A 19,119-nucleotide genomic window follows, 5' to 3' on the forward strand; every position below is an offset into this window, starting at 1 on the left:
TCACCGCCCTTCCATTCGGGCTTTCTTCCGCACCTTGGTGCTTCACAAAGGTGCTCCACCCTGTGATAGAGTTTTTGAGGGGTCAAGGAGTCAGGATGATCGTGTACCTAGACAACATCCTTCTCATGGCTCAGTGCCCACTGAAGCTGACGTCTCAGTTGCAGCAGACGGTGTCCCTCTTGGAGAGCCTGGGGTTTGTCATCAACGGGACGAAGTCGGTCCTAACACCAACTCGAAATCTGGTTTTTCTCAGATTCGTCGTGAATTCCATTCAGCCCTCCTTGAGTCTACCTTCTCGCAAGATGGCCAAGATACATCATACTTTGAGACAGACCATCTCCAGTCCCCAAACCTCCCTCCGTCAGATTGCCCGGGTGGTAGGACTTCTTTCCTCCTCCATTCAGGCAATCTTTCCAGGTCCCCTCCATTATTTGGCTTTGCAGTGCCTGAAAGCGCATCATCTCAGGAAGGGGCTTTCGTACGACCAGGCAGTACCTCTGTCCCAGACATGGAGGTCTGTTGAGCCCAGCAGGCTGTGGCCTGCTGGGCCATCCCTGGGAGGGCCAGCCATTCCCAATGGGGGTCGCAAATTGCGGTTGGCTCATTAATATTCATGAGCCTCGCATTTTGTGTCCCCATTGGGAATCGCAAACACTGTTGTACATTCCTAATTGTGACTCGCAATTTGCGACTCGCAATTGAGCGCAAATTGCAAGTCGCAATTTGGAATGGTCGTACAACTGGCCCCAAACAACTTAACGAGGATCGCAAAGTGGAAAGGTATTCTCCCAAAACGGGTGAGGGGGGTTGAAGACATTTCTAAAATTGAAACAACTAAAAAAGAGCCAAAATGTGCCCAAAATATACAATTTATGCTTCTGCATTGTTGGATCTGGAAATTCACAAAAGTTGCCCAAATGTACTCCTGGACACTAGTGGCTGTCACAGGTTACCATGTGTACCTTTGGAAACCTGTATGAATTTATGAAAGTTGCAAATCTGCCCCTCTGCACTGTGGTACACCAGCGTGCGCAACTTTACTGCTTCTCTTTGAGAATCAGACCTATGGTAACTTAAAGGTCACTAACATTTGCAAACAATATTTTACTCCAACTGGGGTTTGCAGTGGCAGTTTTCCAGTGTTTAGTTTGTAAAAGAATAAGGTACATATGTACAAAGCTATTTAGCATTTTTTAATGGACCAAAAGTGCTAATTTGCACTGTTTAGAAATTCTAACTAGCCTTTCTGTTAGGCTTGCATCCGGTCCAAAAACAGACCCTTATTCTAGTCAGGGTAAGGGAGTTACACACCCAAGATAACCACTGCTCACCCTCTTGGTACTTTTGCACAAACAGTCAGGCTTATCTCACAGGCAATAATCTATACTATAAGATTGCATTCTGGTAAATCAAGCTGATTTACACTCCTCCTGGACTAAGCCTGAAGGCTGCTCCCCACAGATACCACTTAGAGAGCTTTCCTAGGTTGCCTAAGACCTCTTAAATCACCATAAGGGTTCCCTGGACTGGTGCAAGGTGCCTACTTACAAAAGTGGGCCGCATATACCAGGCCAGCTTCTCACATTGGGACTCAAGTTTGCATTGTTTTACCAGATAAATCTTTGTGTTGATTAATTGAAAAAACCATCACTTATACTAGGCACATATAATACAAGCTTAGAATAAGTAAGTTCTTCTGAACTTAGGGTTGGGTAGCCACCACACTTAGTATGTCTTCTAAAGGAGATGCAAGTTGCTCTCTAACTGCTAGATACAGTGAACTTTCGTTCCAAGAACTGAAAGCCCTGAGTGCCTCTAGAAAGTTGAAGACAGGTCAAGGTGCCAACACCCAACTCCTCCAAGAGGCATTGCTGTTAGGTGACCTCCAGAAAACTAGAGGGTCCTGATGAACAGGGGAAGATGAGTGGGCATGGGAATCAGGATAGGCCAGCAGATGAACCTCTCTTTGACCTGGAATCTAACCCTGAGTAGGAGGAGCCTAATGAATCCCACTTGGAAAACACAGATCTTCCAGAGATACTCTAGGTGGCCCAGATGGTGCCTCCTTTGTTCCTCCTGGGAGAGCGCAGAGTATACCAAGGAATTCTAGATCCTCCTCTAGAGAATCCAACGCTTCAGGACATTCAGTAGGGACCTCCATTTCTTGTAAGAGGATAGGAAATACCAACTTCTTGAACTTAAGAAAGCTAGGCTGTGGCTCAGGTAAGAGCAGTTGTCCCTTGACAAAGAGTCCCAAGAAGTCCAGGGAGCTAGGAAGAAATTGGAACTAGAGTCCCATGGTGGTAGTAACAAGGTCCCTAGAGTTAGAGAAACTTCTTTTGCCCATAGAAACCTGAACAAGATAGTCCCTACCTACCATGTTGGGGATGACATCCACAAATGGATAACTTCTTTGGAAAGGGCCTGTACAGTTTAGAGGGTCGCCCAGGAGCAGTGGGCAGCTATATTGTGGCTCTCCTTTGCTGACAAAGGTAGAGATAAGCTCCTCACTGTTGGAGAAGAGGAGGCTGATAATTACTCTGTTCTGAGAGTGCTCTCATAGATGGGTTTGGCTTAACCACTGAACAGAATAGGATTAAGTTCAGAGACACACAGAAAGCACAAAGCCAGGACTGGGTAGATGTTGTGGATAGTGTCATGGCAGCAAAGTAAATGACTACCAAGGATTGTACCATTTGATAATGAGGGAGCAGATCCTTAATAATTGTCTGAACCAGCTTTTTCACCAGTACCTGGTGGACTCAGATATAACTTCTCCCCAAAAATTGGGAATGAAGGCAGATAAATGGGTCAGAACCAGGGTTAAGCAGAAGACCCATAGTGGTGGTGACCAGAAGATAGTTCCAAAACCCAAGAGAAAGGTGGGGATAAGTCTAAAGAAAAGCCCTCTGAAGGTCCCCAGAAGTCTTACTCTGGGGGTGGGTAACAAACTCCTTCTTCCCCAAGAAAGAACCATTATTGCTTTGTTTGTAGAAAGCAAGGCCACAAGAAATATTATTCTGATTGCCCCAAGGCCAGCAATAAGGAAAATGCTGCTACTACTACTACTACTACACTACCCCCTAGTGCACCAAGTAGTAATCTCCCAGGTAGTAGCAGGACACCCAAAGGTTTAGTTAAGTTCTCATGGGTACTGAGGTGGACACAGGCCTAGCCAGGTCCCCCACACAGGCCACCTTATTTTGTGATGGTGGCATGGGAATTGCCACTTTTACTGTAAGTCCAGTACCTTGGGCGAGTACAGACAGGAGCCTCTGACTAACGGTCAGAAAGCTGTTGCCTGTAGGGACACGGGAGCTAGTGTCATCACGGTGACTGGAAAACGGGTGTCCTCACTTCAGCTTTCACCTGGATACATGGAGCAGGTGACCAACACTGATGGTGTTAGAATGGATCATCCCATGGCCATAGTCAATCTCAGCTGGGGAGTGATCACTGGTCCTAGAAGAGTAGCAGTGTCCCCAAACTTGCCTGTAGATTGCCTGTTGGGCAATGATTTAGAAACTTCAGTCTGGGCTGAAACAGATCTGAAGGCCCATCTAGAAATGTTAGGCCTCCCTGAGAAAGTTGGTGTGACTCTTGGGGCCCCAGGCCAACCCCACGGAACTTCAAGAGCAGTGAAGCCTGAAAGAATAGCCCTCTCTACTCCACCAGGGAGGAAAGGGGATGAAGAAAAGTCTCCCCCTCCAGTCTGTAGGTAAGAGTCAGCCTCCTCAAGGAACTAATCCTACCCGTTGTGCAGAAACTGCCCCAGAGGAGGTCAGGCCTGTCCTGGCAGAGCCACTGAGAGCAGGGGTACCTTTAAAGGAGCTACCCAGTCTGGAGCAGGGATCTTGCCCGTCTCTACCAGGTATTGATCAGACTAGGGCTGCAGAGGCCAGGGATGTCAGTGGACCCCACTGCTAAGCGGTACCCCCTCATCCACAAATTAGGGACCCTTTATCTGGACTCTGTTGAGCAAAGTAAAACCGGGGACAAGGCTGTCCCAAACCGGCACTGGCCCTCCATTGTTCCAACCAGATAGGGTCAACCAAAAGCTATAGGCAGCCAGAGGTTGACCCCTGGGGATAGACACAAGTCAGCCATGGAGAAAAAGGCCCCAATGGTGGCCAGTGCTCTGAGGAAGCTGAGACCAACCCTGTAGGGCCTCACTTCCCTAATCATACACCCCACCAGCCTCTTCCTTGGCTCAAACAGATGTCAGGTAGACACCCCAACGTTTGAGAGGATCCAAGACCCTACAGGGGAGGAACTTCTCATTGGACCATAGGATAGGGTGTATCCATGCTCTTCCTTATATGGCCACTTAGGAAATAAAGACTCAACTCGTCAAGGTTAGCCTTATCTCCTTTTGTTTGGGAGGGGTGTGGAGGAAGGTAGGATCTGCTTCTAAGGTTACCCCCACTTTTTACCTGGTGCTAAGCTGTATTTGACTGGTCTGACTGGGATCCTGCTAATTAGGACCCCAGGCTATCTGCTTTCTCCCTAAATGGTTATGTTCAGTACTAAGGTACACCCCAGATTGGATACTGGGGTACCCTTATAAGTCCCTAGTATATGGTACCCATGTACCCAGGGCATAGGTACCCCAGAGGTCCCCCATGGGCTGATGCATGTATTATGCCACCCATTGGAGACCATTCAAAATGGAACTACAGGCCTGCCATTGCAGCCTGTGTAAGCTGGGGCTAGCACCACTAACTATATCTAGGATCACTGCACTTAAAACCTATAAGTCACCCCTCTACAATGCCTTTGCAATCCTGAAGCCAGGGTGCTTGGTTCTAGGTGAGAGGGTGTCCCTGCATGAGCAGGACATCCCACAGCCTACGGAGTCCATTCTCCCGGGTTGTCAGTAAAGCAGCCATATACTATATAGAGGGGCACTGCGTGGTTACACGATGACCATCTCGAAACTGGCAGCAAAGTATCCTATTGGTGTGGAGGTATGATTCCAAGCACTGGAAGAGCCTTCCGTTAGGCTCTCAGTGTTCCCAGTACCAGCCTTTTTGACCAGGGCAGCACAAAATGGTTGCTGCCGACCAGAGACACGATTCTGCCCTCCTGCTGCTGAGCCAGGCTTGAGCAGGGGAAGGCAGAAAAATAAGCATCCTGTCACAGGGAGGTGTGACCCCCTCCCAGGCAGGATTTAGTGTATTGGGGTAGGGTGGGTGCGCTTGCCAGTGCCTGTCAGTCTGCATGAGGGGCTCATTTGTTGTACCTGTGAATAGTCCAGTTCAAACTTGTCTCCTGCTCTTGTGTGAAACTGGAAAAGGGACATGGGAGAAACCTACCCTATGTCCAGACCCTCCCCTGGATGGGTCCCCTGAATGGTCCCAACCCTTTCTCTAGGGTACCTAAGGGTTTACCTGGGTGTAGATCCCTAGATTCATCGTGGGATAAGATTTAGATAAGACACCACTTCTTCTTCTACTGTCTGGGCACTCTGGACTTCGCTGGACTTCCTTTGGGCCCGACTTCGTCTCCCTTCCAGTCTGCTGCATCATCTGTGCCTGTGCATCATACAGGAACCTTCCAAGGCCTGTGAAGCATCAAAGCAACTTGAAGGAATCTCCCTTGGAGGAGAAACAACCATTACAATGCAGTCATTACAATGCAACTGCCTTTACATTGCATGGCATTACAACGCAGCCATTGCAACGCATGTCACTAAAACGCATGCCATTACAACGCATGTCACTACTACGCATGCCATTACAGCGCATTATACGGTAAGTAATGGGGATTAGTAATTTTTACCCCTACACTATCCAACACTTACCCTACTGTTGCACTCACTGGAGTGGGAATAGTAATGTTTACCCCTACACTATCCCACACTTACCGTACTGATGCACTCACTGGAGTGAGAATAGTAAATTTTACACCTACACTATCCAACACTTACCCTACTGTTGCCCTAAAAGTATTATGCGTTGTAATGGTATGCGTTGTAATGGTATGCGTTGTAACAGAATACGTTGTAAATGTATTTTCTAAAAATGCGTTGTGATGGCATGCGTTGTAAAATCATGCGTAATGAATGTTGCAATGGAAAAACCGCGTTGTAAAGGCATGCGTTGTAAATGGTTGTGTTGTAACGTGTCCTATTCCCCTTGGAGTGTAGGAGTAACTACCTTCCATTAGCAAGCACCGCAACTAAGTCCACCGGCCTGCTGATCCTGAGCTCCTCTGGACTCAGTAATGTTCTACAACACAGGTGTTGGTTTTCACAGCTCCCGGGCCCAAGTTTAAGGCCAGCAGCCTTAGTGGGGGTTGCAATAACCAAACCCCTGTGCACAGCATCAACTTGTTGTTGCAAAGGCTTGTTGGCTTTCTTCAAAAAAGATCTTCGGGCTCTAAGTAGCCCCCACCTTGAGGCCCTTCAATGATCAGAATCTTCAGCCACACCCCATTGTGTGCATCGTGGCCTGCATCTTTTGGTGAGCTGCTTGAGGTCCTCTCGGGACTCCAGTGCGTCCGACCTGTGGGTCCATTTGAGGGTCGCACTTTAATTCTTTTGGGCTCTCCTGATTGCTTTGGGCCTGCCCTAACTCCCCTGCTTGTGGTGAGTCCCCTGGACCTTGCTGTTCCCTATTTCATCACTTCCTGAGTGGGTTGCATTTGCCAAGGCTTGTTGGTGCTCCCGCCGGATACTGAGCCCTCAGCACTTGACTTCCTTTGTGGGACAGCTCATGCATGGCACCTGATCCTCCTCAGCATCGCCTGGTCCTCACAGCTGCAAAGTCAAGGTCATCATCATTCATCCTGCAGCACCTGACATTGGAGGGCATTAGTCTTCCAAGTCCTGAGTGACATAGACTTGGTCCCCTCTGCTTGCAGGTATCTCTCATACACAATCCACCTTCAGAATCCACCGGACACTTTCTCCTTCTGCAACAGCGGTACTTTCCTGAAGCACTGCATTGGGTTCGACTGCGGTTTCTGACACCACTTCACACATATGCACCTGGCTTCCCTGTGTAGGTAACGTGGGTACTAAGATATCCACCGGTGGGGTGGCTCTCCAACCTTCTGTCTTCCACTGGGTTTCTTCAGGGTCCACTGGGAACGGTCCTTAATCATATAAAATCCAACCGCGACTTACACGTAGACTTGTGGGGAGCACGCGATCGTGTTTCCACACTGCACATGCTCTCCGTGGGGTCCCTATCTACTTACCTTGGGTGGTTCTGTGGGTCTCCAGCACTTCTACTTCCTCTCAACATTGTCTTGACCCGAGTCGTGGTTCTTATACCACTTTCTTAGTATATAGTTTGCGTCTCCCCCTGGTTCCACTGTGTATTCTGTGCTATTTTCTGTGCTTCTTTGCCAAAGTATTGTGTGCATTGTGTTTATCTCCATGGAGGAAATATTTGAACGTACTAGAGAGTATTATATAATAAATACATATTTTTGTAAATACTTGGTTTGGTTCTTTTTCACTGAGTCTTTATGAGATTGCATTCTGGTAAAACATGCTGCTTTACATTCCTCTTATACAAAGCCTGAAGGCTGCTCTCCACAGCTACCACTTAGAGGGCTTTCTAAGGTTGTCTAAGACCTTTTAAATCACCATAAGTGTTGTCTGGACTGGTGCAAGGTGCCTACTTACATTACTAATGCCAAAACAACAGTTGATGGACAGAATGTAGAACAATGTCATACATTCACCCCAGTACAGAGATCTAGGCCTAAATCCATCGTGTTTTGCTCGCCATTCCAGTTTGAACCCAGCCATATGCAAATCAGTCTAGACCCTGTGCCTCATGGGAACAGTCGAGCCCGAACTGCCAAGCCAGGCCCTCCCTGGACCGGAAACAAGCATCCTAGGACCGGTTTCGGGGTTTCACCCCTCTTCAGTCAGGATAGCTTGATTCCATTGGCATGGAGAGCACGGGACTCACGTCTGAGCATACCCGTCCCACTCGGGGTGACATTTGCAAAAACAATAGTTGATGGACAGAATGCAGAACTATGTCATACATTCACCCCAGTACAGAGATCTAGGCCTAAATCCATCGTGTTTTGCTCACCATGCCATTCCAGTTTGAACCCAGCCATATGCAAATCAGTCTTGACCCTGTGCCTCATGGGAACAGTCTAGCCCGAACTGCTGAGCCAGGTCCTCACTGGACCGGAAACAAGCATCCTAGGACCGGTTTCGGGGTTTCACCGGGTCAACGGGTTAAATAAAACAAGACCAAAACAATAAAAACTCCAACATGCACAAGTAGAGATATCACTTTTAAAAGGGTCAAAATAGTTCAGTCCATAGGAAAATTTGGATGCATCACTTATATCCCAAACTACCTGGGATGCGTCAAAATCAGAGATGAAAACAGGCGCGGAGTAGGTGAGGTGCCGGAAAAGCAAAGTGATGTGTCGGTTACTTGCTCTCAGGGGAGGTGATGCATTGGTTCCTTACTGCCAGGGGAGGTGATGCGTCGATTCCTTACTGCAGCGCAGGGGAGGTGATGCATCAGTTCTTTATTGTCAGTGGATTTAATGCGTTGGCTCCTTACTTTGTGGGAAGTGGAGGTGATGCCTCGATCTCCGGACACGCGGCCCCAGTTCCTTCTTGCTGGGCAACGTCAATGAAGAACTTGGCGAACAAGTGTGTCGAAAATCTAAATGCACTGGGTCGATGTGACAGAGACGAAACAGGCGCTGCATCGCTTTCCCATCTGCGTAGCGGTTGATTTCTTTAGAAGTATACCGGGGCCTGGGTCAGAGTAGGTACTACAGACGCCGGTGACATGGTGCTCAGGACTCAGGTTGCGGTGATCTATCAGCCACAAGACAGGCGCTGTGTCGATGCTTCAGCCGTGATGTGTTGTTTTTCAACAGCACAGCAGGGGTGCATCAGGAAAAACAGGCATTGGAGGTTGATGCGTGGATTTTCTTAGTCCTTTGCAGCAAAACTACCTCTACGGGCCCAGAACTGGAATAGCAATACTTGGCACCTCAGAACTCCATGCAGAGGAGTTCTAGGGCTGCAGATGAAATCTTTAGGATGTAGAAAGCAAACTCCAGTCCTTTCCCTGCCCAAGACAGGAGCAGCAAGGCCAGCACAGCAGAGCAACAAGCAGAGTGAAAGTTCCTCTCCTACAGCATCCAGCTCTTCTTGGAAGAATCTCTTCTTAGTCCAGAAGTGTTCGGAAGTTATGGTGTCATAGCATTGGTACTTAAACCAGTTTCTGCCTTTGAAGTAGGCAAACTTCAAAGGAAAGTCTTTGCAGTGCACAAGACCCTGCCTTTCCGTGACCTGACTCCAGATGCACCATGGGGAGCGGGGGTGGGGGGGTGGAGATAGCTTTGTATGAGGACAGACACAGCCCTATTCAAGTGTCAGTGACAACTCCTCCCACTCAAGCTCAGTAAGACCCTTAAGCCTGGTGATGGGCCATCAGGATATGCAGGGCACACCTCAGCTCCCTTTGTGTGACTTTCTAGAGTGAATACACAAACAGACTAACTGTCACCCTCTCTCAGATGTGGATTCCACAATGAGGCAGAAGCATAGAATGGTAAAGCAAAAAAATACCCACTTTCTGAAAGTGGTAGTTTTGAAAATGCAATTTAAAAACCAGCTTCATTAAAAGATGTATTTTTAAATTGTGATTTCAGGGTCCCCAAAGTTCAAATCTCTATCTATCTAATTTACACTTGTAAGAGGTTACAAGGACAGCTTCAATGATAACCTAAGGGCGAGATAGTCCTTGGGATAGTGAAAAGCGGAAGTAGCAGTATTTCACTATCAAGACATGTACTACACACCAGTACATACCCTACCGTTCAAATACATTGCACCATGCCCATGGGGCTAACTTGGGCCTACCTTTAGGGCGCCTCACATGTAGTAAAAGGGAAGGTTTGGGTCTGGCAAGTGGGTGCACTGCCAGGTCAACAGGATATTTTAAAACTATCCACACAGACACTGCAGTGCCAGGTTTCAGACATGATTATAGGGCAACTCATGCAGGTGGCATAATCAATGCAGCAAGCCCATTAGTAGCATTTGATTTACAGGCCTTGGACACACATGGTGCACTTTACTAGGGACTTACCAGTAAATCAAGTATGACAATCATAGATAACCAATCACAATAACCACTTACACAAGGAATATTTGCACTTTAGCAGTGAACAGTAGTGGTAAAGTGCCCAGAGTTCTAAAATCAGCAAAAACGAAAGGCAGCACATAGTCAAAAAACAGAAGGTCAGAAGCAAAAGAGACAGAGGAAAAACACATTCAAGATGCCATGTCTAACACTTTCCATAAGTACAAAGTTTGAAATGCAGTAGCAAAATGCGATTTCGACCCAGTCAAAATTGTATTTCGTGATTCCCAAAATAGGAAAACGCAAAGGGAGATTTTCTATTTGCGATTTTATAAGCGCATGCACATAACATTTCCTAAATGTTAAATGGGCATTTAGGAAATGCTATTAACATCTAATTGAATCCAATGGTAACCATGTGCAGATTAAAAAAAGGCACACAAAGTGCTGTTTTTACAGTGGCATACAGAGTGCTCAATCGTCCACGGGGATTGGAGCGCTTTATATGAGAACCGCTTTCTTTGACATTAAATTTTAGGGGGGCCTAAGGCCCGTAGGTAAGAATAGTTGTGCGTTAACAAATTTGCAATTCCCCATTAGGAGAGCATACAGTTGAGATTTGCTAATAGTGATTGCGGCCGCGTAGGAATCGCTGTTACATTTCATTGTGAATTTCTGAAATGGTGACTCGTTAGGATTCGCTGTTTATGAAATGCAAAATGGAAGTTTCATACATATGGCCCTTTGTGCCTTGGGTTAAAGTTTTGTTCACAGCAGTATCGATGGTCAGTGTGCTGAACGCCAGGGCTGCGTAGTCTTGAGTCCACTTCATAGCCCTTTAATCCATCACTACGTATTTCCTGCACTTTTCTCTCACTCTTGCAGACTCTTTTTCATTCCTGCTTTTTGTCTTCCTCACTAATTTCTTTCTTTCTCTTCCTCTTTCTTTCCCTCTTTTGTGTTATCTGGCTTTCTCTTGATCACAATCTGTTTAGAAAAAATAAACGCTGTCGCCAAAAATGATTGTCGGTGTGGCCCACTGCAATTAAGCACTACATTCACACATTCATTATTACAGTTCAGAGGTCAAATTCGAATAATGCCAATACATTACAATGAACACGAGAAACAATACATGTTACTGCTTAACAGAGTTGATATGACAGCTCCTTACACAAGGAATGGGCTCTCGTCATAGTCACAATCTCTTCGATGGGATGTTATCCCACACTGCACCAATTAAACCCTCCTAGCCAAATTTTGGACAAATATCGTTTTTAAGCAAATATAAAATGCCTTGACATAAAGCATATATGCAGGTACTACGAATGTAATATGTTATTCATTGCCATTGTTGGGGCGGGGGGGGGGGGGGTATCATGGCCCACTTGAGGCTATGGCTAGTAAATCATATCACATGTATATGTATTTATTGGTGAGAGATAAATAGATAGATAGAAAGACAGATAGACAGACAGATAGACTGACAGATAGAGTTCAATACACAAAGAAGGCTGCATAGATGGAGATGGTTGCATAAATAGGTAAGCTTGCATAGAGGGAGAAGGATAGATAGATAGATAGATAGATAGATAGATAGATAGATAGATAGATAGATAGATAGATAGATTTGCATGTATAAAGGTTGCATAGATAGAGAGGGTTGCATGAATAGAGAAAGTTGCGTAGAGGAAGGTAGATAGATAGATAGATAGATAGATAGATGGATGGATGGATGGATGGATGGATGGATGGATGGATGGATGGATGGATGGATGGATATAGATAGATAGATAGATAGATAGATAGATAGATAGATAGATAGATAGATAGATGGACGGATAGATAGATAGATAGATAGATAGATAGATAGATAGATAGATAGATAGATAGATAGATAGATAGATAGATAGATAGATAGATAGATAGATAGACGGACGGACGGATGGACGGACGGACGGATGGACGGATGAATGGGTCATGGATGAAAGGAACATTACCTGTATAATTTCCCGCAATTCACTCTTGTCCACACAGCCGTTGCCATCTTTGTCGTACACCTTGAAAGACCACCTCAGCTTGTGCTCCAGTTTCCCTCTCAGGACAAGGTTTAGCGCTGCCACGTATTCCAGGAAGTCTATGATGTTGTCCTGCAGAGACAGGCGAAGAAGTTATCCGTGTGTACCTCTAGCTACACAGCCATCATCTTGCCTCATGTCACAGGGTAGGTAGACCGTCATCTATTTCAGGTATTTCGCCCAAAATGTTTAGACCACAACAAAAACTAGATTTTTTAGATGTATCCGTTTCTGAGAGCTGTAAGTAACAGGCTTTACTGTTTGCCAATGAAACGACGTCAGAAAGAGGGAAAGCTGAGCTGGGATTCAAACACGTGACCTTCGTGTTACAGTAAATGTCAGCAGCGAGCATTTAACTCATGAAGCATCTGGAAGTCGCCATCGTGGCCTGGGCTAGTTCACACCAGAACATTCATCAACACAAATTCTACTACACACTTTACTTTTATCACAAGCGATGACGTCACATGATCTTTAGTGCACATGCACGCCCAGTTTTTCATCTCCCAGTGACTTCAGAGGTTATAGTGTTTTTCTGCCAGTTGTTCCAATCTGTGCAGAAGGCCAACGTACAACATAGTACAATCCAGTCGTTGCTATTATTCCAGAGCAAACAACAATGTGTAAATAATCTTCGTTTAAGCTTATTATGTGTCATTGTTTTTCATACATATTCAAGGTGTTTTTCTAGAAGACTGAATGAATTTCACTGTTCGCACTGAATTATTACATCCTAGGAAATGAACTCCGGGCAGTGTGTGGGGTGCGGATTTGCCATATTCTAGCCCTGTTCTTAATCCCACTAGCTCCCAGAATGCACTCGATTGCTAATTGAAAGTTGAGGACTCGAAAATGACACAGCAGTACCACGGAACATGGGGGCATATTTACAAGCCAGGCGATACATTTATCGCCGCTTTAGCGGCAGAAAACTGCCGCTAGAACGGCGATAATGGGCATGATAATATGCTCTATGGAATTCCAATTGAAGCCCATGTTAGATGTCCTTCACATCTAACATGGGTTTCAATTGGAATTCCATAGAGCATATTATCAAGCCCATTATCGCCGTTTTAGCGGCGATAATTTTATCGCCTGGCTTGTAAATATGCCCCTTAATGTCCGTCGTGAGATGGAAATGTGTGGCAGAGGTCTGAGTGTAATTAAAGCTTCATTAGAGTTGGAGCTGCCTCGGTGAGGGAGTGAAGGAGCAGAGAGCGACCCTCGCCCCCACAGCCGATGTTTTCGAGGTGCACCAGGAACAGTGAAGTGTCCCTTCAGCTGGTCCCCACTTTCTTCCAAAGATTTATCTTTCTTGGGAGTTTTTAAAGCCTTCAAAGTAAAACTGCAAGTCCCAGAAAGCAATTTCATCATTTTCATCAACGAGCATAGATTATATCGAGAAAGATTGTATAAAATAATAATATATCCACAACATACTGTGGGCCTCATTTATGAAAAGTGACGCATCACTGCGTGAAAACAGTGATGCGCCACTTTTCACTGCGCCCTCCCTGCGACTCCAGTGATGCGTCATATTTACAGTATGACGCATCATGTCGCAAGGAGTCACAGATACGTCAGTATTTCTGACGTATCCGTAGGCGCAAAAGTGACGCATCGCTGGAGTGTGTCACAAAAGTGACGCAACTCCAGCAATGTGTCCTTTCACATGGGGCAAGCCCCATGTGAAAGGGCCTGCGTCAGTCTTACGCCTGCTGTGAGGCAGGCGCAAGAAATTGACGCATTTGCACACTAGAAGTGGCGCAGTGAAATGTCGTAGATTTCACTGCGTCACTTCTACGACCCTTTGTTGCGTCAAAACGCCCCCCTTGCATACTATGGGGCATATTTATAATAACTGACGCATCCCTGCATATCAGCAGGGATGCGCCAGTTATTTTGCGCCCCAGCTCCGCCACTATGGATGCGCCGCATTTATAATGCGGCGCACCATGGGGCAAAAACGGCACAGATGCGTCACGCATCTGTGCCGTAAAAGTGGCGCATTGCTGGAGTTGCGTCGCAAGCGCGACGCAGCTCTAGCAATGCTCTGGGGGGCCCTATCTGCACAATGCTGCGTCAATCCTTACGCCTGCTTCAAGCAGGCGCAGGGTTTTGACGCAGCATGGGCTCAAAAGTGACTGAGTGAAATCTTGTAGATTTCACTCAGCCACTTTTAGGAGGCGTTCCTGCGCCGGAACGCCCCCACCTGCCCTGGAACGCCTACATGTGGCGCAGGACTTTACAACGTGACGCATCTCCCAGATGCGTCACGTTGTAAATACCCCGCACCATGGCACAGGATTTGCGCCGCTGCTGCGTCACAAAAGTGACGCAACGGCGGCGTAAATGAGGCGCAAGTCAAACATAAATCTGCCCTATTATACCTGGCGCAGGTATAATGTGGCGCAGGGGTTTACAAAGTGACGCATCTACCTAGATGCGTCACTTTGTAAATATGGCGCAACATGGCGCATGTTTTATGCCACTGGTGCGTCACAAAAAGTGACGCACCGGCGGCGCAAAAGTGACGCAGGGGCTCATAAATGAGCCCCTAAATTTAGAAATATGAAACCCATTTCCAAATTTGATTAAAAAGTATAAGACACTAAGCATACCCTAAAATTACAATCAACTGCAAGAAACTCAGCTGATTTACAGACAGTTGATGACTACATTAGTATTCAAAGTGTCAGTATTAAAAAAAATAAAAATCCACCTAGTTCTAAAACAAAGTGTGATACATATACTTAAAATATCGTATCAATGGTGCCTCGAAAGGTGGTGTTAGCTAAAAAGCCAGGACTGGCTGAAGGTGTCACACATCATGGAGTAACTTGGCAGACATGGGAATTTAAAAAAAAACAGGCGTATGAGTATCTATAAAATTGAAAGTGCAGGAACTGTGGAAAAGCGTTTGAAAAAGTGGTGATACTGTTTTTAAGCAAAAAGAAGTAACAGTATTTCAGTTGTGGCTGGTTCCTAGTCTCTACGCTCTGGGGCCATGCATACCTCTCCATTTATGTTCCTACAAAATTAGATGTCTTTTGCCTTACCCCATTTTTGTCAAACGCGCGGAACATGCTGTCCACATAGGTAGAGGCGTCATTGTTATCCTTGACACCAAAGAAGTTCTTAAATTCGTGTAGGTGTAAGGCGCCGCTGGGGCACTCCACCACAAACTTCTTGTACATCTCCTGCAAGTCCACCACGTCGATCTCTTCAGCGATGGCCGCCTGGTGCTGACCCATCTCTGGCCAGGCCATGGATCGCCCCATGAGCTGGAGTTATTGGTTTTGGCTATATATGGAGGTAATCTGACAGCTCATGGAGCCCGGTGTTGTGTCTTCATTCCTCCAAAAGCCTTCTACGCACTTTGCTAAATGACTCCATCAGCTGGGATGAAGGTGTTTACCAGTAGAGGTAGTTGAGAGCCTGACCAATCCCATTAAAACACAATTGAGAATGCTATCCTTAGGGATCTCTTAGTTAATCCTGCACTCTATCAGCTTCTTGTGTGTTCTTACAGTCTCTCTACTTTCTAATTAAACCTCGTGGCTTTTCTCCTGGAGTCCTGTTATATCATCTGGACAAAGCTGAACTATTTATTCCGGTCTGACCTATTCAACAACATAATATGTAAGAGGTGTGCTTTATGGTCAGGTTTCATTTTACGGCATTCTCTGTTTTGCGGCAGCAAAAATCTAAGTTCATATTGTCTTTTGTAGGTCTTTTGTAGGTAGGGTTTTCACATTTGTTGTGGCTAATTTAAAGCTTTTTTATTTGTAAAGCTTTATTTCGATCGCCAGGGTCCTAAAAGCAAATTAAAATAAAAAACACATATGAAAATATAAAATTATACTTTACACCTAAAACAAAGAACAACTTTTCCATTCAATTCCATTTCCAAGATTTATTTTGGTCATTACAGACCATAAAAGCAAAAGGTAAAATACATACATCACTGAATTTGAGCAGTAAAAACATCAGTAAACATTACAAAATATAACCAAATACAAATGAGTTCATCAAATTTCATAACAGTTAAAAATATATTAAAATTTCAAAAGAGGTTAAAACGGTGATTTCATGAGTTGATAGTGTTAAAACAGCGGGAAATAGAAAAGGGACATTTAACATGTGATAGAGAAAGGACATTTAGCATGTGGAACAACTTTTCACCACTTGCTACAAAAGATAAAACCACTCATTCCAAGCACTATGGGATTTAAAATGGATTCAGTCTAATATTGTAAAGTGCAAAGTGCTAGTCCGGTCTTTATATTAAGTACATAAAAACGCGGGACATATATATGTCTATTAGAAAGAGTTTAAAAAGCAGATTCAGTCCATTACTGTAAAGCGTAAAGTACAAGCCCGGCTATTGTCATGCTACAGGGGTCGTAAAAAACAATATTGTATGCAGCGAAAAAAGATGGAGTAAAAAGGGTACACTAAAAATAAAATAAAAAATTGAATAGAATCTAAGTGTCAATGATCACGGGTCAAAAATAGAATAGAATGACTTCTTGCTTTTAATGTAATGATGAGCGGCTGAAACGCAGACACAATGCCCGTGTTTTCTAATCTTTTATTATCCCAGCTCTCAAAGTTCTTGCTGAGTAGCTCATCCGGCTTAGGTTTTTTCTTTGAATTACAAGTTGCCCAGTTTATCCTATTATAAAAACAAGACAACAAGTACTATAATGCAAAGAAATACAAATAACCCCTTAACTGTTTATGCGTAGAACTGGGGATCCTGAGAGCTCTGAGTCAGTTGCACTGAGAAGTGCCCCCGTTGCAACACACGAGGGAGCATTGCAAATGTGAAAAAATAATTTGCACCACTGACAAAGCCATTAGGGCAGGCTTTAACATGATAAACAGCATTTGTAATGACAAAATGAATGGAGCCTGCGGCAAGAAGTGACGAATCATTTAACATTCTGTTAGTGCACCCTTCCTTCGGCGTGCGTCATCCTTTCGCGCACACTCATCATGAGATGTGCAAGTTGATGTTGAACCAAAATGGGATACTTTAATATACTTCTGGCACAAATAATCTGTAGAAATGATCTGTTCCACCTGCTGGTAAATCTCAACTCACTCATTCAAAAGTGTGCAAGCCTACTGCATTTCAGAAAGTAAAATGACAAGATGTGCAAATGAAGCTCACTTCAATTTCACCTCACCATTATGCATACATCACGTTTCTATCTACTAACCTGAGGTCAGTACCACTTAAACTCTGTGGGACACTGTTTGAAGGTGTAACCTGACAATACTAGTGAAAGAAGACGAGGCGCACACAGCAGGTAGGAGGCTTCTGTTTGTTTCAGTCGGTAAGACACGGACCGGTCTGGGCAGGCAGCAAAAACCACCTGCCTCAGGTCCCCCAACATTCCACATGGCACGTTCCACCCTGGCAACAGTAGTCACGGTGGCATGTGCACCTATTGACAAAGCAAGAGCCAACCACTAGGGATATGAAAACGCCCCCTTCTAGTCAACGTCTTATTTGTTTCGGAAACCCCACAGGACTGTAGTGCCTCTCATCCTTTACCTCATGGGGTGAGATGCGTCATGACCCTGGCTGGGACGGTGATTCTTATATCTGCAGACTGGGCACATGTCTTGACGATTCAAACCTTTTAGTGCAAGCCTGATCTTCAGATAGTAAATTCTGTTGTGCCTATCCTTTAAACAAGCACAATAGGAGCCTCTGGTCTTGTAATCAAATGCACTTTTTTTAACCTTAAGAGAAGGAATGTCTTAATTTCATTAAACAAGCAAAAACACGACAGGTGGGGCCTATATACCCCTCTAGAGCCGAGGCTATCAATGAATACTGTAAGGCTAAATGGACTCTGGCAGGATAGATCAAAGTAACTTCCCTCAGCAGCAGTAACATTCTAATTGTAATTGGCCGTATTCTTATCATCCAGTGTTAGAAAGTGGAGTATTATCTGGTTGGGGGTTTAGTCCTCACCATGTACTGCTATCACAATACTCCAAAGATTGTCCTTGGACTCACAGTAATAAATCCAGAGCTCAGTCCTGGTAGCGTGGCAAACAGCGGTCAGCATTTACTAGAGGAACATGTGTTAAATATTTCGGAGCACCAACATGAGCGATAAGTAACTGACATGACCCGAGAGAAATTCGACGCCAATTTATAAAAATAGAGTGTATTTTTATCTTAATTTAGACAACAAAATGGATGGAATAGCGCACATATAACCGGAGTTATAGATTTTTGAAGCAATAGAAAATCAGCGCTGTAGGAAGGTAGGATCCTTCTCCATGGTTGCCCCCCCCCCCCCACCTTTTTGCCTGATGCTAAGCTGTTATTGACTAGTCTGACTGTGGTCCAACTAATCAGGACCCCAGTCTATCTGCTTTCTCCCTAAATTGTTATTATAGTATATGGTACTAAGGTACCTAGGGCATAGGCCCCCCGGAGGTCTCCCATGGACTGATGCATGCATTGTGCCACTCATGGGAGACCATTCAAATGGAACTACAGGCCTGCCATTGCAGCTTGTGTAAGCTGGTGCTAGCACCACTTACTAAAGATATAGGTTTCCTATATCTAGGTTCGCTGCACTTAAAACCTATAAGTCATCTCTCTAGTATGCCTTTGTAATCCTCTAGATAGTGCGCTTGGTTCAACTCCATGTGTGGCTGAGTTATACTGCAATTCGGTAAACAGCTCCGGTTTTGCCACTTCTTGTGATACCTATCCTTCGAGTTTAAACAAACTCCTTTGCCTTTCATTTCTTCCTCAGAGGCACAGTGCCTCACATGGAATTGAATCATTTGATAGGCAAGATCAGAAACTGCAAATAAGTTTAAAGCCAATAGGGACTGTGAATAACAGTGGTGAAGGGACACAGACTTGTGATGAAACGCGTTATGCATATTACCTGCTGTTGCCTGAATAAAGGTTGGTT

The 19,119-nt window shown here is 45.1% G+C and overlaps 1 protein-coding gene and 1 long non-coding RNA gene across 2 annotated transcripts in view; one reads left to right on the top strand and one right to left on the bottom strand.

The window, feature by feature from the left end:
• The window catches only part of LOC146859822 (guanylyl cyclase-activating protein 2-like), a 61,484-nt gene extending 46,066 nt beyond the window's left edge, over positions 1-15,418 (bottom strand). Inside the window, exons 1-2 of the mRNA XM_085646295.1 lie at positions 15,223-15,418; positions 12,086-12,235 (exon numbers count right to left, since the gene is read on the bottom strand). Of these exons, the coding sequence (XP_085502421.1) occupies positions 12,086-12,235; positions 15,223-15,417 (345 nt within the window). The 5' untranslated portion in view covers position 15,418. The remainder of the gene's footprint in view (positions 1-12,085; positions 12,236-15,222) is intronic.
• Positions 1-19,119, top strand: part of LOC146859823 (uncharacterized) — a 69,742-nt gene that overhangs the window by 3,147 nt on the left and 47,476 nt on the right. Inside the window, exon 2 of the long non-coding RNA XR_014979057.1 lies at positions 12,123-12,309. This is a non-coding gene — a long non-coding RNA (uncharacterized LOC146859823). The remainder of the gene's footprint in view (positions 1-12,122; positions 12,310-19,119) is intronic.

This window comes from Triturus cristatus, chromosome 3_1, assembly GCF_964204655.1.
Source record: "Triturus cristatus chromosome 3_1, aTriCri1.1, whole genome shotgun sequence".
Lineage (NCBI taxonomy): Eukaryota > Metazoa > Chordata > Amphibia > Caudata > Salamandridae > Triturus > Triturus cristatus.